The sequence below is a fragment of the Melitaea cinxia genome, chromosome 16 (assembly GCF_905220565.1).
Source record: "Melitaea cinxia chromosome 16, ilMelCinx1.1, whole genome shotgun sequence".
Classification (NCBI taxonomy): Eukaryota; Metazoa; Arthropoda; class Insecta; order Lepidoptera; family Nymphalidae; genus Melitaea; species Melitaea cinxia.
This window is the reverse complement of record NC_059409.1, coordinates 14,370,518-14,394,344: the sequence shown is the minus strand read 5'-3', so window position 1 is coordinate 14,394,344 and position 23,827 is coordinate 14,370,518. Positions and strand designations below refer to the sequence as shown.

At 33.5% G+C, this 23,827-nt stretch overlaps 1 protein-coding gene across 1 annotated transcript in view; it reads right to left on the bottom strand.

The window, feature by feature from the left end:
• Window positions 1-23,827, bottom strand: part of LOC123660970 — a 178,959-nt gene that overhangs the window by 60,613 nt on the left and 94,519 nt on the right. Inside the window, exons 6-8 of the mRNA XM_045595987.1 lie at window positions 19,028-19,140; window positions 13,265-13,920; window positions 9,102-9,224 (exon numbers count right to left, since the gene is read on the bottom strand). Coding sequence (XP_045451943.1) covers window positions 9,102-9,224; window positions 13,265-13,920; window positions 19,028-19,140 — 892 coding nt within the window. The remainder of the gene's footprint in view (window positions 1-9,101; window positions 9,225-13,264; window positions 13,921-19,027; window positions 19,141-23,827) is intronic.

Sequence of the window (23,827 nt, the reverse complement as noted above, 5' to 3'; positions counted from 1 at the left end):
GGACTTGTTTCGCCTCAATCAAGAAACTGCAATGTTTAGATCCACAATTGCAAAAAGCAATGTTCCATCAACAAATTGGAATTCACTGGTAAAAGCAAAAGTACTTCATAAAATTTTATCTGTTGGATACCGTCATGCATGAAACAGAATCTCTAGGGTGTATTTGTCAATCTGTAGAAAAGAGTGTATCTCGATTACACGGTAGTTAAGGAAGTAACATTCATTCTGTATACTTATATCAATGTGCCTTAAGCGATTTTAAATGACCTATACATATTTTAACATCTCAACTCAATAATATGACATAGCATATAGCTATTGCCATGACTTTGTCTAACACACGGAAACTATAATTTTTAAACGGTTTTATTTAGCTCACCCCGTTTGTTTTATTTTTTATTCTTGGGTCAAATTTAGTAATTCAAATTTCACCCTCTTCCTGTCAACCGATTAATCTGAAATTTTGTATACACTTTGGATTTTGGTGACAATACAATTATGTTTATTCATTATCATTATAAATTCAAGATGGCCGCCGCTACAAAATGGCGGATAATTTATGTTTTATTAATCCCATCAATATGGGTATCAAATGAAAGGGCTCAACAAGCAGAATACAATATACTATAAAAAATTGAAATCCAAGATGGCGGCCGCTACAAAATGGCGGATAACGTAGGTTTTATCAATCCCATCCATATGGGTATCAAATGAAAGGGCTCAACAAGCAGAATACAATATACTATAAAAAATTGAAATACAAGATGGCGGCCGCTACAAAATGGCGGATAACGTAGGTTTTATCGATCCCATCAATATGGGTATCAAATGAAAGTGCTCAACCAGTATAATCAATGTACTATATAAAATTAAAATCCAAGATGGCGGCCTCTACAAAATGGCGGATAACTTAGGTTTTATCAATCCCATCAACATGTGTATCAAATGAAAGGTCTCAACAAGTAGAATACAATTTACTATGCAAAATTGAAATCTAAGCTGGCCGCCGCTACCAAATGTCTGATAACAATTTTTTATCAATCCCACCAATATGGGTATCAAATAAAAGGGCTTGACAAGAAGAATACAGTGCACTATACAACCTCAATATTTAAGATGGGCCTTGCAATAATGAAGCACTAAATGAATTAAACAGAATGCGAAATAAAAACTAAAAACTAGAAAATAAAAATAGGTAAAAAAACTTTTTAAGTTAAACGGTTTTATGTTAAACATACATTGCAATGTTTAAGATAAATGTACTAAAAACCAAAAAATAATAAAATAGATACAGTCGTGGGAATTATAAACATATGCATAGACTAGACTAAAATAAAACCGTGGGGCACGTCAATTGTCTACAAATTATCGACTTAATGTGCGATAGAAGAATCGTTTAATTCGTCGTTAAAATAGGCAGTTGGCCCGCAGACGGTGAGGAAATTACTTACTATTTTCTTGCTCATGGAAATTCCAATAGTTATACACTCCGTGTAAATAAAAGAGATGTTTCAACTAGTTTATCGTTGGACATTCACACTGCTGGCTGGCGAGGAATCGTTTCACTGCTCGTAGTTTGTCTTTAACCGACAAAACATATGATAAAAGTACTACTCGCTCACCACTATGAACCCTAAAACTCGCTTATAATCGAGCTTGCTAGCTTGTTTCCACATTCTAGCCCTACTTATCACACGTCCATCGTTGTCGGTTGAACAACTGCCTAATTATATTGTAACATTACAAAACAAACATTTTAATCAACGATTGTAGACAATTGACGTGCCCCACGGTTTTATTTTAGTCTAGTCTATGCATATGTTTATAATTCCCACGACTGTATCTATTTTATTATTTTTTGGTTTTTAGTACATTTATCTTAAACATTGCAATGTATGTTTAACATAAAACCGTTTAACTTAAAAAGTTTTTTTTTACCTATTTTTATTCGGGGTAAAGGTTAAAGTATCAGACTAAGTTAAAATGATGACAGTCTATGTGCTCATCCAGATCCATTCTGTCCTTCTGGCTTGTTGGTAACGAACGTACATCCAAACTTTGGCATTTACTATAGTAGTCAGTTGAAAAAGCACACATCAATTTTGGGTAAACGGCTTTTTTTCTTATCAAAAAAATGTTTCCAAAAATCTCCCCAACGGTGAATTTTATCACACAAAAAAAGCAAGCATCATTTTTGTAAATCTTGGTGATGTACATTTTTAATCTAATGATCACTCAAAAAGGCAGCTGCTTTAGCCAAGTAAAACAAAAAGAAAAAACATAACATTAAAAACAATTGAGTTTGTTCGCAAACAAAAAAAGCAATTTTAATTTACATTGACAATAAAAAACCATTGGTCAGATATCCCAAAAATTTAAATAGGACTACACGATGATAACCATGTTTCAAATAAAAAAATAATTATCTAAATCGATACACCGGTAAAAAAATTCAAGGTAACACATATAAAAAATTCAGACGAATCGAGAACCTCATCCTTTTCTGAATTAGGTTACAAATAACCTAAATTTTTCCTACCAAGCGTATAGCTTGTCAAAGATACAGATCTACATAGTTCGTATTTGTAACGAAATACGATTCGGAGATTCCAGAGCATTAAATACTTGACGACGATGAAATTTTATGACTGAAACCGAAAAATAAAGCTTATCCGTACAAAATACGGTTTATCCTCCTGAACCAAACTAAAGCTCCGTAACTCTTGAAAATCAACTCTAGCCAAACAAAGAACGGAAACCTTTTAGACAAATTGGAACGTCATATCAAATTCGTACATTTTCTACTTTCAATCATTTCAAAGTGACGTTTGCTTTAAAATCATTTTCTTATTCAAACACTAATTCACTTGTAATCTTACTGTTATTTTATTTATTTATTTCATTATTTTTCGTAATATTTTACTATTCCATCCACATTTTCTTTTCTAAATTATCAAATATTTCCTCTATTTTTTACTTAAAATTTCACTGCTTATTTTTTTTATCATCTTACGTTTTTATCACTCTTTTTAATGATAAAAGCCAGTAAAAGACCTAAGGGTTTAATATTGTACAGTAACCCCAGTACATTAACAGCATTTGTGAAGACCAAATAATACCCTAAAGGGATAAAGGGATCGAAACGTACTTCCGGCAGTCTCCAGTTCTGAGTGACATCGGTTTTTATACTTAGGTCTGACTAATATACTTGTAAGAGAGTATTTACATATATTTAGATTGTATATTTCTAATATTATAAATTAGACGATTTTTTTTTGGAAATTTGTTTGGTTGAACGCGCCCATCGCAGAAACTACTGGTTTTAATTGAAAACTACTCTTAGTGTTGGAATTTACTGAATATTTCGTGGTCATATCGTTGAATTGGCCACATTATGAAATGCTCGAGAATTTCATGAAATGGTGCCATTTCATGAAGTGGAAAACTAAATTTGGCCAGATCGTTAAAACATGAACGTTTAACGATTTTGTCACCCACGCTTGACAATATCATAAAAATAGGGTATACATTAAAAACCAAGGGAGACAAAAAGTATTTCAAGTTGTGGAGTTTTTAATTTATCAATGGTGTACTTGTATAGTAAAATAGGGATGAGTCAATACATTTGTACATAGATTTTATTTTTACCCGAATGGGCCAGGAGTAAGGTAAAAATGTCTGCGACTATACTAGTATAGATAAGGTCCGAACCGGTGCAACAGGCCCTAACCACAGCAAATCGCAGTTGAAATCACAAGTGAAGTTAAAGACTCCAAAAAGCATTCTCTTCACATATGTTACTGACATGACATGTGAGGCACTACGTTTAAAAGATTTTTATCATAAAGTTCCTAACTTCAAGGTAACAAGATCATCAAGGCCAGTCAGAGACGCCGAGTACTCGGCAATGATACCTCCTTGCTCATTTGCATAACTACTTGTAGTTTTAACATTTGATAACAGGAAACTCTTTGGTTACTAAAGTAAACCACTGATGAGTAGTTTAATAGAATTTAGCTTCGTAAGTTTCATTTTGTGATTTTGTGATTGTGATTTCGTGATTTGTAGTTTATTTTCATTTTGTGTTTAGTTAAGATAAATGTATAGGTATATAAAACCTTATTATATTATCACAAGAGCGTAGTAATATCAATACTAGCTTTGCCTCGCAGTTTCACCCGTGTTGTGTTATATAGCCTATATAGCCTTTATCAGGAAATAGACTATCCAACACAAAAATAATTTTTCAATTCGAGCCAGTGGTTCCTATGATTACCGCGCTTAAGCAATAAAACATACGTATACTCTTCAGTTTTATAGTATAGATTTATCTAGATACCTCGAAAATAATATTAATTTAAGTCATATTTGTTCATATCATCCGAACATGTTATACTTAACATGATTTGTAATCGTAATTGGTAGTTTGGTATCCACAGGATAGGCTTATATTATCAAATAAAAGAACATTCTTAATTTCACTAATTATGTAAAAAATATCCAATGTAATGTATAAAATATCCAATGAAGTTAATATTAAAACAATGAAGAAGTAAGAAACGGTGATATCTCTAAGGACAAATCAGCAGGGCTATTCTGTAAATAACAATTTCGATATCGAGCTTCACCTGAGTGACAGCGCTCACTTCGAAAGCGAACCCACTTCACTTTGGTTTGGAATTCTGTAAACATTCCGTACGCACAAGCGATGTGAAGTGAGTGTCGAATCGAAGAGCGGCAATTTAGAGCTGTGTTTATTTTATCGATATTCTTTTATTATGACTTTATTTTAGAATATGTGCATGAAGTCAAGTGTCGAATCAAGTCTCGAATTGTGATGTGTGAAGCGGTAAATCCCCTTACAGAATACCGAATTCATACTATTAAATGTCAACGTTCTCACGCAACAGGGTTCGACTCGTCGCCGCACTCACAAGTGTAGCGCTACGGGACTGTCGAGTTTTAATGAATACCAATATGATATCTCACCGCGGATTCCGCTGTCGAGACACGAAAATGTTCTTACAGAATAGCACTACTGTTCCGGACAACTTCACGAGTTTTAAATTAATGGTAACTATATAAAACGTGAGATATAAAAAAATTTCGTTTAACTATTTACTAGCTTATATCCGTGACTTTGTCTTTGTTTCTATACATGTATAGAGGGCCGGATCGTGAATTTATGGGACCCTGGGCTAGTACTACTTAGGGACACACCTAATTTGACCACGATTGAAATGAATGTGTAATGGCTACCGAACAATTTAAATGTCTGTTCGAAGTACCAACATCTGAACGTAGACTTGAATTAAATGATTTGAATGGGTTTGATTAGTCGCAGGATTGGCAGGACTGCAAACCATACGAAATGTTCCATTTAATATAGTAAAATTATGGATTCTTTCGCATTATCGTCTATTTTTGGCTTTGACTTGACTTAGCTGGGGCCCCTTGAATACACGGGGCCCTGGGCTGAAGCCAAAAAAGCCATATGGTAGATCCGACCCTGCGTGTATTTGGTATACGGTTTAACGACTTAGTTATGATGACATTTATTTAAACAATAGAATAACTTTATTTTCAAAAGGTGAAGTAAGATGCAATTGGAATATTTGCCTTGTTTCTTGTTAATTATTTTGAGTTTCTGATATTTTAGTATTGTGGCAGGAGCCATGGTCATGGTTAATCTATTCCACTTTTCGATTACTCAAGTAATAGTATTACTTATTAATAAATAATTATTTCTAACAAAAATAATATTTATATCAATTGGTTGCTACCTAAAATATAGGTACTAAGTAAGTAGCTTAGCTTATAAACAGACGACCGTGTGTACTTATTTTAAACATTCATTCTTACTTTTACACCACTCTGAAAAAACTCTCATATCTTACCGAACTTTCTACAACATAAACACGAAATTTCATATCTTTCTCTAAGTTAACACTAATATTACTAAGTTCGGGAGTTTGTTATTGAGAACTACATCGTCTCGTAAGTTATCGACTAGTTTATTTAGACTGCAAAGCGTTTAATAAGAGGGCTTTTAATTATATTAAGCGCAGTATTTTTTGTTTTATTATTTTTAACGTATTTAAAATAAAAGCTTGTTTATAACAAATATACATATTTTAATTTGTTTTATACTTTTTAGTTATCGCTGGATCGCACGATTCTCACTCTGGTATTTTCAGCTAGCCCTTTCATTTGATACCCATATTGTAGAAGTATATTAAAATAACTAGTCCGCCACCTTTATAACTCCGCCATTTTGGATTTAGATTGACGTAACTTCGTGTTTCGAGCTATTCGCAGCAAGCCCTTTCATTTGAGACCCATATTGTAGGAGTGCATTAAAAATAACTACTCCACCATCTTGGCTGTGGACGTCTTGTTGGATTTAGAATGACATCACATACCTAAACATAGATTGTCATCAAAACTAAAGGTGCAATTCCCAAGGTTGCAAAATCCCACAATAACATATACCTATAACTACGTTGCAAGTTTTTATAGCTTTTAAAAAGAAAAAACGAATTATTCATATTTTTTTTAATGATAAACCGTTGTTGGAATATTCCTTTAAAGACTTGTTTTTTTTTTATAATATATTACTAGATTAATATTATTTTTTATCTATAAAATACTCTTTAATTTTTTTTTGACACAGACGGCTTCGGAGATTAAAAATGTATTCCTTAACCCATGTAAGTGTGACCATATAACGCAACATTTTAAATTTTGTTTAACAAGTCAATTTACAGTTTTTTCTTTAATAGAGCTTAACCATAAAACGTGACTAAAGCGTGAAAAAAGCTACCAATATATTTCTTAAAAGTTCTAAATCAATTGCAAGTCGTTATTTCAACGACTGTGCTGCGAAATCGGGCGCTTTTTTAGAGTATTTACCGAAATATATCTAAAAGTTAGTTTTCCAGCAAATGATATCAAAACACCATTACACACAGGACAGGAAATTCGATACAAAACATTAAACGATGATAAAGGCGATGCGTAACGAGTCCACACATGAACACGAAATTATCATAATACTGGCGGTTTAATCATTATTACTTTTATATAATTATATTGAGAGACATTAAGTTCAAGCAGATATAGTTACCACCAAAAGCTACATACAAAACAAAAAACAAAAAGATTTAGACTTCCTAACGTTTGCTATATCAAACATGATATATTTTATACCTAAAGTTGTCTGGGAAAATTGCTATTTCAACGAAAGAAATTGATTACATCATTTTGTGTGTTTTTCTAAACATTCTTGTATTTTGGACTACAAAAAATATTTCTTCTACATTTTATATAAATCTTAATTAAAATTAAATATTATTAAAATCAGTTTACTCTATGGAAAATCAGTTGTAACAATATTTTCTAAATTCATTATAAATTAACCTTCGCGTATATTTTCAAGGCGTGATAATGACGGGATCGTATTAAACAAGTCTACTTACTATAATAACATACACGATAATCGTAGTTGACAGATGACTCATTCTCAACCAATTAAATTGGACCACGTGTAAGTAGTACATGTTTTTCTCGTCTATACTGTCACTCGAAAATTAAAAGAAAAAGTCGGAAATTAAAAAAAAAATCCCAATGCTACATTCTCAAAACAACTCTGATTTAGTACCGGCTCAGTGTGATACTTGAATAGTAACAGTATAATTATAACTTTTCAGATAAAAAATCATAAGTAGTATCAATAAAATTTTTAAAGATTTGTCAAAATAAATTCGAACTAAATAAATTTTTATACAAATAGGTACATATAAAGAAATGTGCGCATTGAGGTACGCATTGAGAACTGAAAAGAAGCGGACTATGGCGTAATTTGATAATATCTAAGACACTGTTTCAATGCTGCCATGCAAAAGTTTTGCAATTAACCCAAATTAAGCTTTCATATGTCAGATTATAACTTGAAATACATAAAGAACTTAAACACAGAACTTCAACCGTATAGAACAGGAAAGTTTTTATTAAGTTTGAGATTTTAAAATTTAACGTTTTAAACTTTAATTTATTAAGTTTATTATGGATCTGTATCACTGACAATATATCCGAAATGTAAATGAAACGACAATAAATAATTATAATAAAAACTTTTTGAACTTTACTAACTAAAAAAGTTTGTGTGTACTTATGTACGCACGTAAGAAGTTATACTTCATTGGCAAGTTAACTTCACGTTGCTAACTTCTTCGTTGACTAGCTAACTTCAGGGTGTCGGTTTTTTGTGACGGTGTGCGCGCGCATCGTAAAAATTTGCTCTTATCATTTTTCCCTAACGTGCCAAAAGAAATATAACTTCAAAAAGAAATATAACTTCAAAAAGCAACGCAGAAATCGTCAAAGATCCGAAAGTTACAAAATATAATCAAATTCAGCGTAAGTTTTGTATCCCTTGTAGTTACAGGAAAAGTGAAAAAGGGTTTATATTGAAAAAAAGTCCGGCCAATGTACTGCACAACCTATAACTGTCTTAATGCTTTGTTTGTAATGTAAATACATAACCAACGAAGCATAAAGACAGTATACCTATTAATAACTCGTTATATTAATATTCGTTATATTACGAGATGTGAACATAATTATTTAAACGTCAAAAAACCAACAAAAATCTTAGTTTTATATCCACAATAAGGCACATTAGCTTTTTTGCTTTATATGGAGTTTATATATATATTTTTACATTGTTGTCGTAATATTATTTTTTAACCGCTTACACTTAAAATCAGAACAAAGATCCATTTAGCTTCGTTTTAACGATATAATAATAATAATAAAATAGTTTTATTTGCTCAAATTATGTAGTTTACATTATCTAGAAGCCCTGCGACCTGTGCTAGCTTAAGAAACAGCTGTGTTACAGGCCACAGTGTCTTTCCCAAATATTTGTTTATTGTTACATAATCAGACTTTGCGTTCAGATAGCGGAAACATAATTGAAACTGTAGACAAGGATGACAATAACACAATAATAAAACAAAAATTATAAACACAGAATTTGAAAACAAGAAAGGTTGATATATTTATTATATTTACAACATAAATGATATAATAAAACTGACCTGATATTTCTTGATGGAGTCGACCTGGTCCCTGGTGTCGTGGGCGGGCGGCCGCGGCGGCGCGTCCCGAGGAGCCTCGCGCGGCGGCACCGCCGGAGCTCCCTTCGCTGCGCCGTTCACCTGCTAATATTAACAGTACACATTGAATAATTTAGTACATTTTTATTATATATAAATACTGTTTAAAATAACATTAATAGTAATGTATAGTTTTTAAACATACAATTTCAATCTCTAATAATTGTGTTTGCAGGCAAACGAAGAAAAACCGACTTCAATTATATCGACAAGTAATACAACGTGGATCGACGAAAAATAGTCAAGTAAATAAGCATTATCAAAGATTACTCCAAAAGTTGTAATCAGATCTCGATGAAATGTAAATGTGGCCACATGATAAACATCGGCTTTCGATTAAATTAAAAATCATCAAAATCGGTACACACAGTAAAAAGTTATGCGGATTTTCGAGAGTTTCCCTCGTTTTCTCTGGGATCCCATCATCAGATCCTGGTTTCCTTATCATGGTACCAAACTAGGGATATCTCCTTTCCAACAAAAAAAGAATTAAACAAAAAAAACAAAACATATACGGTCGAATTGATAACCTCCTCCTTTTTTTGAAGTCGGTTAAAAAATCGTATTTTCTTGTTTAATTCCGCATAGATAGGAACATATACAACACAGATATACTAAAATGTCTTTTCGTTCAATTGAAAGTCAGTAAAAACGTAAAACTTATTGTGAGTATTGTACTCGATTTCAGAATCATCAGAAACATCAAATTCGGATCAGTTTTCGAAACTATACATAAAACTTACTGAATACATTATATACTAGTTACACCTGATATTAAAACAGCATGCTTATCAATCAAAAATTAATCTTCATTGATCCAAGATTTTTGTTTATGTAAACAGTTATATTATCATAAATCCACTTTTAATTACGATAATTCAGACTAAACAAAACAAACTTCGTGCTTCCACTTATTCGACAATCATATTTAAAGTTAACTATAATATTTGAAGTTATGCTTAATGCTCCGATGATATTTTAAAGTTATATCGTTAGAAGAAACAATATGTACACATTACAACCAAACCAAAGTCTGTAAAATGAGAAATGAAAAATCAAAAAAATACTATTGTTTATTAAAAATGCATAAATGATTAAACATAGGATTTAAAATTGTCTACTAAAAATTTTGTGATATTATTTCATTAATTTTTTTTATAAAATATACGTTAGAAAACGAAATTCCGCTCGTCTCAACGTAAATACTTTTAGCCTCTCTAACGTACGTACTCGTTGAAGAGTTTATCTATGTTTTCGTCTTTTGACTGTATTGTCACCTTAAAAAAATGTCAAAAAAAAAAAAACTGAAGCTTTTCAAATTTATCGCGTTTAAATATACAATCAGTACTTTAGCTTTAGTAAACTAATGTTATTAACAATCACATAATTATAATAATATATATAATTTGTGTTTAGTATTCATATTTCAATCTTATTTACTCTATCTTTAGATTCCTTGGAAATTTGACAATCGGTCTAGAGAGTGATGAGTCACTACCGTGGCAAAAATGCATGAAATAAAAATTACAAAAAAAAAACAAAGATAAGACAAAATCCTGAATCAATGAGATTAAAAAAACCGACAAACTTTTTTCATCTAAAGTGGAAAACTTATATTTTTTCTATACCCAAATACCCACAATCCACGACAGATTTAATTATTTATTATGTACATAGATAGTAAATTATAAAATATAGTTAAATATAAATATTACATAAAATAGCACTTAAATAATTACAATTAATCTGTGAAAGGAAGAATAATCATTAGACTTTGACCATTAAATTACATGCTGAAATTATGATTAAATAAAAAGTACCAATACTATGGTTTTTCTAAAAAATACTAAAACATGCCATTTTTATAATTTATGATAACTAACTCTAAGCATTTAACAAAAAAAAATACATATTTTTTAAGATTTTATTAATAATTTAAGGTCCTTTAATATTACTGTAATACATTACAATGAATTATTCTTACATAATAATGTAATAATATAATATAACCATAAAACCTGCAAAGGAAGAAACCGGTTAAAAAGAAACCTGAAAGAAAATATTAAAACAGTAATTATTCTATAAAAGATTCCCAACTAACAAAATCTTACGCAGGTATGAGTATCGGCTCGGATATTGATCGTTCGGCGACGGAATTGGGAATCGCTTTACGCATCGCATAGGGCTCGCAAACAGATATTAATTTTTTTTCTGTAAGGTCAGTGCTTACTATCCGTGCCGATAACCATGGGGTAATGGAAATGAGCCTCATTTATTTGGTATTAATTTTTTTTTTAAATGAAAAAAGAAAAAACTTCTTTAAGACTGACTTCATATTTTGTAATTGATTTCAAGTAAATTAATAATTAGATATAATAAAGATCTTTGTAGACAAAATGTTCATAATAGTAACATTCATATACATTTATACCTTTTTTTCTAGTATATTTTTATAACAAATGAATAAATTATTAATTTGAACTAAATTTTCTTGTCAGTTTTTTTTTTTTTTTGTAACTTAATAGACTTAAGTACTTTTATAAATCGATGTGTTAGTTACTGGATCAATTTAAATAAATTAAATAAATTAAGGAATAATCTTTAGAAGATTAACTTGTATCATATTTCGTGACAGTTGACGGCCAGTTACAATTAGGTTAATAAAATTATAAAATGTATCGTTTTATATCTCGTTACCGCAGACAACTTATCAGTGCAAGAAGCGTGAATTAAATGATTATTTTAATGGATGAAAGTGAATAAGAGAAAATATGGTAAAAAAATGTTTTATCTTAGTCTTAACGATCGTTTGAAGTAGTTAAAAATCTTTGTTAAATAACGTTATTTTTATATATCCCTACAGTGGCAAACAAGCGAACGGTGGTCCACCTGAATGTAAGAGGTTTTTATAGTCTATACTGCAACTTCATAACAAGCGCGTTGCTGTCCCTACCCCCGCTGTCAGCACAGCGCATCTGAAGGACAAATACCCTCTACATCATCACAGACACACGACACTATTCAAAAGCACAATTGTTTAACTGAGATATTCTGTATAAGGGTAGGTACTTCCTTAGTCCGGGCGTTCCAGCCAGCAATGGAGGAAATAGTAAATTCATCTGATTTAAACCTAGTTTAAATATTCAGACATTAAATGGAAAGTGAGTTTCATAAGAAAAAGTTAGACCATTATTTTATTTGGATTTTAATTTTATCTAGTTGACTTTCGTTATAGTTAGGAATTAATTATATTACGTCCGTGTAAAACTTTCTTTTTCGTTTTCGGTAATTATAAGATATTTTTTTTCTTTTCTCTTACAAATGAAGATTTATAATTGTATTATAATATGTAGAACATGGTTTATAATTTATTAGATTATTGAATTACATATTCTATTTTATAGTGTTTTATTTCACGAACATACGAGTATGTACTTACGAAAATATGTACCATCTCGATGCGCAATAATTTTGTCAGCATATATATTATAATACCTATCAGTGTACAATTGTTTAGTATTATTGCTATGTATAGTTATTTGTGATGTTGGTTTTACAAGTATTAAACAAATAAATAAATAATATATAGAGGTCTTGTATCATACTTAAGAATGTAATTTCTAAATAAACAATATATACGTTCATATACATATATTTTTCCCTTCAAAACCCATACTTGTTATTTATAGCCATAGACAAATAGCGATGCAATATCGTGAAAAAACTATTCACGCTATTGAGACCTTGAATTTAATGACGTTTCATTGTTTGCTTTGCTGACAAGACGTGATTAGTTTTTTCCCGGATTAACTACAAACCCCAATAATCCCAAGCTAATAATAAGCTTTGTCTGTTGGATGGACTTAAAATGACAACATGACAGCATTAAACAAAAGTTTTTTTTAAAAAAACAATTGTAAAGAGCTACACATTTAAGATTACAAAATCTGTATGGATATTATCTATCTAGTTATCATCTCGTCTTCCAACAGACAATGGGCTTCACCATACCAACCCATAACCAGCCTGAGGTATCCCACAAAATCCCATCCCGATGACACCATGAACCATGCGCTCGTGTTTACCTGCAGAATATATTTTTTGTCCGCGGTACCGGGATACTTGGGTGTGGTTTTCACGATTTGCACAAAACTATCGGGCACGTCGACCGCCACCTCCCGCCCAAGCAGCACAGGCGTGGTATCGAACCCTGGAGGCAGGTTATATGAAGCGTACACCGCCTCCCTGATGAGCACAGAGTCAGTTCTCGCAGAGTAAGCCACGCCCATCCTGCAGTCTAGCAAAGAGTCCTCGCCATTAGATATAAGCAGTTGTATCTTGTGATCGCTCAAATTATGAGTCGTGTTCGACGCGACTGATTCCGATCTTTCAGACATAACATCACACTTCGCCGTTTCCATCGAACCTTTGCTCTTCTTGCTGCCGAAACTTACTCCAGAACCGTCTGAACTTTGGGCCAAAGAAAGAAGTTCCATTGTGCTGTTGTTTTTGAAGCTGCCGGACCCGTCCGAGCTGGGTCCGGAGATGTCTATGTTGCTCTGTAGCACGGTGCTCTGTTTGCTCCCAAATGAGGTCCCAGAACCCCCGGAGGATAGGAGAGGTTCGTCGTCCCTTGTCCGAAGGCGTACCTGAGGCGGCCGAGGGGGCGGGTAGCGCGGTGGCGTCTTGTTCCTCGCGATGAAACTGTCCGGGACATCCACCGCCATCTCGCGGTGAGGACCTGGAATTAGACAACCATAAGATTAACAACAGTCGAAATTAAACAAACATTTATACCAATTATGTACCAACTAGTAGAGGTTGGTACTCGCACATGTTTATAATATAACATAGGATATGAGAAGGGAGTTGAGAAACTAAACTATAATAATAAAAATTAGAATGTATTTTTGGAAAAAATACTCTCCAGATACAAAAAATAACTAAAATAAATTTATATTTCATTTTGCTTTGTATCCTAAGTGTTTATTACATTACAATTATTACGTTAGGGTAGTATTTGAGCACATATTTAGAATCGATTATTTTAATCTGACATCGAATTTATTCAGCAAATGTGCAGTATTTTAGTAACATCCAATTACGGTTCGAGATTTTATCTTAGTAACCGAAGCGGGAAATTCTTCGATAAGGGAAACCTTTATAGACGTAAATATTGCGTCTAGCGTCCCATTTACAGCACCGACAGAGCACTACTGAGATTACAATATTAATTATTCAAGACTTTGATTTTAACCTTACTTAAATCTTAAATTAATACTTGAGTCTTGACGCCGTCGGTCGTGGGTCAGTTTCCTGCAAGGAGCATTTGTATTTTTATAAATATTTGTTTTTTGTCAATGTGTATGAGTCCTGGTACGTTAAGCCATCGTTACCGGTCGTTACCGTTACTCATAGAAGAGAAATCATTCGCCTGTAGAAGCCCTTTATTGAGAAGAGGCTTGTGAAATAGCAGGTAGACGTTGTCAAGCTGAGTTTGTAAACAAAAAAAAAATGTTCGAGTTTTTTATTGTTTTACCAAGAATATACACATTCACTTAAAGGAGCAACATGGAAAGAAGATATGTATATGAATTAACGTCCTCTTTTTCAAGTGAAACTTTTTTTAAATCGTTATAATTTGAAACTCGACAAAACGAAAATGCGTTACGATAAAGAAACAAACACAAATGTATAGCAGAGAATGAGACAGAATACATTAATGCTCAATTCATTTCTCCTTCATTTTCGTTTTGGATGGCGCTTACGACCTTTCACACGAGACCGTAATTATTGTCGATACAACAAATCGCAACGGTTCCTACGACTTTAGAAGTTTCACTTCTGCCGAGTGTTAATTGCACACACTCACACACTTTTTTTAGTTCAAAATAAACTGCAATTTATTTAATAGTGCTTAACTAACTAATTTCAACCGATTGGAATTTTTGTATCTATTAAAATTTCCCCGTTAGATAGTAACACTCGATATGAGACGATAATCTCACTAATTGACGAATAAACGTTTTCTAGTCTCTACCGTCAAGATTCAGCCGTCTGATAAACTTGAATAACGATTGAGGATGTGTAATTAAAATAATACTTCGGACGTGACTGTGCTATTTTCAAATACATTAGCGGCCGAGATGTCTGGAGACGACATTGAATCGAACTGAAGGTCAAAGCGAGATTTTGAGCTGTTAAGTTACAAAACTTACATTATATTGTTTTTTAATGTTTACGCGAATTCCACTCATATCAAAATGAAAGCACAATCGTTTTTTGTTACATTAATGCCATTTCTAGCAAGGAAGGAAGGAATAGCATTAATAAAAGATGAAATTCATTAAATATTATCCATCAAGTAGATCTCCATTAGCGTGCACTTGAGTTGTAAATTATGCATTCATTTTATGTTAATTTAGTGTTTGATAAATAAAATTGTAAGTTTAATTTTAAATAATGATTAATTTTTATATTTAAGGACGCGGATACCTGAAAGCAGTATTATTAAGCTGTGATCTTCTGTAAGGTCGAGGTACTACCCCAGTCGGACTGCTTCATATTTTGAGCTGGAAATTTCCTGCTATGCCCAACCTCAGTTAATTATTCGGATTCGACAAAAAAATTGTAATAGGTACAATTTCGTCCACTTGCATGCAAAACCCAAATCAGTGTCCTTTCCTCAAACAGCCCTCAACGACCCATTTTGAAACATCACACCCGTCGGATCGTAATCATAAAGCGACAAACTTCAAGTGCCTGAATATCTCAACAGAAGTATTGGGCATTTTTCTTAGCATTCAGTTTTTCAACTATAACGACACTTCTACGTTAACGATGTCTCGTTTATTTTATAAGAATATGTTTTTATGACACAAAATGATTTAAGTACGAGTTTCTAAAGTTATGTCTAATGTAACCCATTTAACTTTAAGAATGTCTTACAAAAGTACCTAAAAAATTTAATAGTCAAATTAATTTTATTTGAGCTGTGTATAAATTATTATAAAATGAAACAATATATTATAATAATTTCGTTTTTAAATGTAAAAAGTTTATATAGTATAACGTTTTTAAATGTAAAAAGATATCGTAATAAAATAGAAATCATTGAAACAGCGTTTAACAAATTAAACAAAAACTTTAAAGAAATACATAATTAACAGCACTGCATTTTCAATATTTTTTGCCATCGTTTGCCGAAGGTCGCTCGAAGCACGCTACTGCGGTGATTTATCGAAACAGCATCAAGATTTTTTTAATATAATTTGATGACTTTGATTCTAAGTTCTCAGGGAGTTAGCTAGTAAGAAATATTTTAAAATAGCTGAGGTAGGGCACAGCAGGGAACATCCTGCTCAAAATATCGAGCAGCCCGAGTGAGGTATTGCCTCGACCTTACAGAAGATCACAGCTAAATAGTATTGCTTTCAAGCAGTGTTGTGTGCAGTGTGTGCTAGTATTAAGCAAGTCCTCACTTTCAGCCAAGAAATAAGAATGGAATTTAGTTCGACACACTATTTTACTATATATGTTTGACAGAACTCTTTCAATCATATTTTTTTTCAGACTCATGAACAAAATATAACTAAGTAATTGTGTTTGAATGCAAACGAAAAAACAACGACTTTAATTACCTCGTCCAGTAATACAACGTAGGTAGGTACAGGAAAAAGTTTTCAAGTAAATATGCAATATTAGCGATAACTCAAAAGGTACTCGGCAGGTCTCAATTAAATTTAAATTGGGACCACATGAAACTCGCCATCTTTCGGTTAAAAAAAATCATCGAAATCAGTCCACCCAGTCTTGTTCTGAGATAACACGTAAAAAAATTACAATCAAATTAAGAACTTCCTTTTTTTAACCGACTTCAAAAAAGGAGGAAGTTACTCAATTCGACCGTATATATATATATTTTTATGTATGTTCGGGGATAACTCCGTCTTTTATGAACCAATTTTGATAATTCTTTTTTTGTTGGAAAGGAGATATCCTAATAGGAGATAATCAGGATCTGATGATGGGATCTCAGAGAAATCGAGGGAAACTTTCGAAAATCCGCATATCTTTTTACTGTGTGTACCGATCTGATGATTTTTAATTTAATCGAAAGCCGATGTTTATCATGTGGCCACATTTAAATTTCATCGAGATTTGATTACAACTTTTGGAGTAATCTTTGATAATGCGTATTTACTTGACTATTTTTTCGTCTATCTATGTTGTACTACTTGTCGATAAAATTGAAGTCGGTTTTTCTTCGTTTGCCAGCAAACACAATTAAAGCGAATGGCTTTAAGTATATTAAGAACTGAAATATCCTATTGATTTCAAAGTTTTACCCAAATTAAATTTAGGTCAAGGTGTTTCTCAGTTCAACATATTTATAGTAATAACAACAACTGACAATTATGAACAATATCTAACTGACCTTGATCATTACTGAAACAAAAAACTCAACAAACTCAAACAAATTATTATATAATGAATATTCATTCACTGTGTATATTCAGTAATATTACCGTAGAACGGAACTTTGTCGATGATGTCATTATACCTCGCGATTCATGATCACGACTGCGTCACAGCCGGGAATAGACCTCTTCCCCGTGTAGAAGAAGAATCGGAGCTTAATCTACCACGCTGCTCTACTGCGGGTTGGCGAATATATTCTCTACTATGATTAAAGATCGCTATAGGTGTATACGATAACAACATGGACCGACATCTTAACGTGCTCTCCGAGGCACGGTGTGGAAACCCACGGACAGACAAACAGACCGGAAACAAATATTTGTACAAATACGAATATCCCCGAGGATCGAGATCCCGAGAGGGAATTGAACCCGCAAACCGCGGTTTTCGGGTGCGTACATGGCACACGTACACGACACCAGAGCGGTTGTTATCGTTAGGTGTACATTGAAAATCTTTATGTACTTATTTGTTAGAAAATACTCGCACGCGCCGCGTAGCGAATCGATTCGAGTGAACATGACCGATTTGTTACAGAAAGACCTATTTTAATGTTTTTTGTGTTATTTTTTTAATGGGAATATATACACTTATTTCGAAATTATACATTATTATACGTATTTACAATTCATCACATCATCATCACAGCAACCTTTCGCAGTCCACAAGTTCACGGCAAAAATGACGTGAACTCATGTGTTTTGCCCATACCACCGCGCTGGGCAGGCGGGTTGGTGACCGCAGGACTGACTTTGTCGCAACGAAGACGCTGCTGCCCGTCTTCGGATTATGTATTTCAAAGCCAGCAGTTGGATGGTTATCCCGCCATCGGTCGTCTTTTTAAGTTCCAAGGTAGTAGTGGAACTGTGTTATCCTTTAGTAATCTCTTACGACATCCACGGGAAGAGAGGGAGGCTATATTCTTTGATGCCGTAACCACACAGCATAATGTCTATATTTATAATATTAAACTTATTTACAATTCACAACTTAAAAACTAAATGTTTACAAATCATTCCGGTATAAATCATGTCCGCGTGGAATGGTAGCAAGAATGCTGGCAGCATTTCCCGTTGAATCGATATGCTGATTCTCTGGGCAAAAAATGCACTAAACACATAAAGTTCACGCCATTGTGGAGGCCTATGTAGCAGCAGTAGACTGCGACAGGCTCAAGTGTGCGTGTGTGTGAGCGTATAGGTGTCAGTATGTGTTACTCATTCCATTTTATATAAAATGAATTGTTGATATCAACAATACACATTATTTGCAGATGACAAACTTCATTTACCTTATATGAAGATATTACAATATTTCTAGATACTAAAAATCGTATGGAAAAAAAATTGCGTTAGGATAGTACGTACCGGTGTCGGTGAGTGAGAGCATGGTGAGCATGTCGGCCTCGTCATCCGGGGGCGGGCGCTTCTCTTCCTCGGCGCCCAGCACCACGATACTGGAGCCCGACCGCCTACGTGGTCTGGAAACAAAAATATGACAGTTTTAGACAAATCAAAATTTTAAAAGTAAAAAGTACAGACCTTTTTAAATAGACTTCAAACAGAAGAGTTTTGAGAGTCTTTTTTATGTGTTTTTTATGTGTTTTACCTCAAAACGTTTTACTGAGTATATCCATTTTGATGATTGTTTTTTTATTCGAAATGTAGGTAGGTCAGTCAGTGAGTCAGTCAGTCAGTTCAGCCTATTGCAGTTTAAACTTGTGGACCAGACCCCTCGTCAGTGTCCACGTCTCGACTCCGTATGTTAACACAGGCAGGACGCATTACTGGAAGACTTTTGTCGTCAAGCATCGCGGAATCTTCGAAGTGAAGGCTCAACGAAGCCTGCCAAATGCCGCCCAGCCCAACCGAATCCTCCTATCGCCCTCATTCTCGAAGTTGTTATGGCCTAGTTGGATAGTATGGCCTAGATAAATATAATCCTGAACAACTTCGAGAAGGGTACCAATAGTAGCCAGCAAGCTAGTAGTGTGGTCCTGTTTAAATTTGAGCAAGATCTGACGAGTAGCTTTTGTAAGTTATCCTGCGTTAATTTGAGAAAAAACGTCGTCTCCTGTCAAAGATTTTCATTGTAATAGGAAACTTTGAATAGTTACGGGTTTCTGTAAAGAACTCACAACAGACGGCGCTACGGTTTGCTTAAACCGAATATAATATCATCATATCAAGAATTTTGATCTAACGGGTACATCGTTCCATAGCTTACTCAGTTAACATCTATACATAATACACCTTAACGTGTAGTAATTATAGTAACACACCTTAACCCAAACCTTTTAAATAACAATTTTTTTATACCATCAATAATTATAAAATGCCAAATTTTCAGTGTAACAAGCAGGAAACTATAAACAACACTTCTAATTAATATTTAACCACAAATAAGTTTTACTTTCAACAAAAACGAACAGATGATTTCAACGAAAAACCCCAGAGTAGAATGCACATCAAGCGATAAAGATGAGACGAAAGCTTCCCCACCAATATTTTGTTACACTCTTATTGTTATTAAAATAAGGTTTAAATTGTGGCGATTAATATATTTGGAGGGTGAAGATGTAAGGAGGGCAGCGACGCGAGACGACACGCTGTATGCACAAGGCTTTATGTAACGGATTTAAAATTATAAATTTAAGCTTCTCATGTGTATATAACAAATATGATTACAGTACGTAAAGACAGACGTAATGTTTAAGTACCGTTATGCTTTAAAAAAAAAAATTGGTTGTCTGTAAAGTTGGCTGTGTGGTTACAGCACTTACAGCAGCAAAGAATATAGCCACTCCCTCCCTTCCCGTGGGTGTCGTAAGAGGCGACTAAGAGATAACACAGTTCCACTACCACCTTAGAACTTAAAAAGCCGACCCGTGCCGGGATAACCATCACACTGCTGGCTTTGAAATACACACACCGAAGATGGGCAGCAGCGTCTTCGGTGCGACAAGGCCAGCCCCACGGACACCAACCGGCCTGCCCAGCGTGGTGACTAGGGGCAAAACACATGAGTTCACGCCATTTTTGGCGCAAACTTTTGGAGGCCTATGTCCAGAAGTGGACTGCGATAGGCTGATGTGTGTGTATGTGTAAAGTTGGTTTACAGACGACAGTTTAACGTGACAACGTCATAAAAAAACAACTCCTCGGACGCATAGGCTAATCGAGCGAAAGAGAGATAGATACGGCGCAAGTGTACAATGGGCGTAACGGGACAATTAGCGTAACGGGAAAATGAGTCATCCGTTTTCGTGCATATAGCCGGTAATCGATTTATTAAACGTTGTTACGTCAAAAAAATTTCAGTTTCTTTTTGAAGTTATACTTCTTTTGGCACGTTAGGGGGGAAAGGAGAAAAGTAATTTTTTACGATGCGCGCGCACGCCGTCACAACAAATCGACACACCCTGAAATTAACTAGTCAACGAAGAAGAAGTTTGCAACGTGAAGTTAGCTAGTCAATGAAATATAATCTGTTACGTGCATACATAAGTACACACATAGTTTTTTTATTAGGTACAATTCAGTGATCAAAAATCCTCGGAGACGTTGATTTTTAATTTACTTTTTACTTAATTTCTATATGGTGTAGCCGTTCTAATGTGATTAGAAAAAGAGCATTGATAAATTTTTATATTCTTTATTATAAAATTAAGTAACGTTATTATTATCATATTATCACTCCAAAGTGCTTCTCATTAAAATTCTGCCCGCGGTTTCACAAGCGTTAATTAGAGGAAATAAATAGCCTTCCTCGGTAAATGGACTATTCAACACGAAAATAATTTTTCAATTCAAACCAGTACTTAGTTCCTAAGATTAGCGCGTGTAAACAAACACACTTTTCAGCTTCATAATATTAGTAAAGACAGACAAATTAATACACCTTGTAAAGGTGTACTTCAGTATTTCTACTATTACAGTGTACATTTTAATATAATGAAATTTAAAACACAGAAAGGAGTTTACTCCTTTAGATCGACTGTCTAAATAGGCGCAAAAAGGCTTAATAGTCCAAGAAAAAGATTAATCCCACCAAAAACATTTTCATGTAAAATGTTGCCAAGACGAGATCATATGGCTCGCACTGTCAAAAAGTTATCAGATCTCATGTAGAGCCGAGCTTCTAACTCTACACGCCCTAACTCTACAAACTCTAACTTTACAAACTCTACACCTTAGTCAAAATATGTGGCTTGGCCGTTTCGCTACCGTCACGTGGGCGTAAGGTGAAAAATTTATTATTTATACTGTTTATTACTTTTCTGTTATACAATAGTTCTATGAAAGAAAAAATAAAAAGAAGAAGAATAATTGATATACATATAATACAAATAAAAATAAAAAGAGAATATATATAAATGAAACAGGAAAGTCGTCATCTACAACATCGGCAGCCGGTAGTAACGAAACGGCCAAGCCACATATTTTGACTAAGGTGTAGAGTTTGTAAAGTTAGGGTTTGTAGAGTTAGGGCGTGTAGAGTTAGAAGCTCGGCTCTACATGAGATCTGATAACTTTTTGACAGTGCGAGCCATATGATCTCGTCTTGGCAACATTTTACATGAAAATGTTTTTGGTGGGATTTCACTTCTTTTTGTAAGTTGCTTATGACAATATTATAGCTGAATTTTACCTCCGACACATTTTATACCATAAATATCATCCAATCTTCACCATATTCGGTTTAAGCACGCTGTTTTTAATTTTATGTTGAACTGATATGCAAACGGTGACCTCCGCCAAAACTTAAATACCAAAATTACAAAATGTAAATTTTCGACATAAACTAATAACCGATTTTTATTTTTTATGTATTTTATTATTATTATTAATAACAAGGAGTCCCTATATCAATTTTCAGACCTCTAGCATCAAAATTTGCGGAAGTCTCATACAAACTTCCATCCCCTAGTTTAAGGGGTTGGGGGGTAAAAGTTCCAAGTTTTAGAATTTTTTTGTTGTTTGTGTACTAATACTAGCTTACATACCAAATTTCAGCTTTCTGGGACTTCAGGAAGTACTCTATGAATTTTGATGATCATCAGTGAGTGACGAAATCGGGGTTTTTTAGATATCAATAAAATCTAAAGTATAAGAGCTATGCAATTGAAACTTTATATGTTTAATAAGTCTGCTATTGACATCATATCCCCAGAATTTTGTTTATCTGGTATAATCCAAACCCAAGTTATGAGGGTTCAAAAAAACGACGAAGCGCTTCGAGAAAAGATAGGTAGTGCTTTTCGTTTTTTTTTTTTTTTTTGGCTCGTCTGGGCGGGGGCTCTACCGTGCCCCCAGATTAAATACCGTATCAAATGGTAAATAAATGAATCAAATAACGCCATCTACCCCAATAGGGCTCCGATAGATGGCGTTACGAGAAACGTAACGAGGTCATGCGTTCAGTAGTTTTACTCCTCATATTTCTCTCATACCGGGGGCTTTATATGAAAATCAATTCTTAAAGAGTAAACTCCAATAAACTCCTTTAAATAAATAAAAAATACAAGACCCTCTTATTAAAATATTTATTTTATTAGAAACAATAATTTTGTTAATTTACGAACGAAAAGAAAACCGACTTCAATTAGATCGACAACTATGTAGGTAATCGGTAAAACAGTCAAGTAAATACGCATTATTAGAGATAACTCAAAAAGTACTTCAGCAGATATCGATCAATTTCGAAAAGGATCACCGAAAAATCGCCAGCGTTGTTAAAAAAAAATTACCAAAATTGGTAGTCAGTACCGATAGTTTCTAGTAAAAAGTAATAATGTTATCTATACATCTATATAAATAAATAAAATGGGAGTGTCTGTTTGTGATATTAAAATAACCGCTTTTTACTAAATGTATATGAAGTCCAGTCTTATACATGGCATATATACCAAAATAACATTTTATACAATTTTTGTCTGTCTGTCTGTTTGTTCCGGCTAATCTCTGGAACGGCTGGACCGATTTCGACGGGACTTTCACTGTCAGATAGCTGATGTAACAAGGAGTAACTTAGGCTACTTTTATTTTGAATTTTTATTTTTATTTTATAACTACGAACTGAACAATAATTATTTTGTTAAATTCCACGAGGACGAAATCGAGGGCACAGCTAGTTATATATATATATATATATAATAATTACAAACT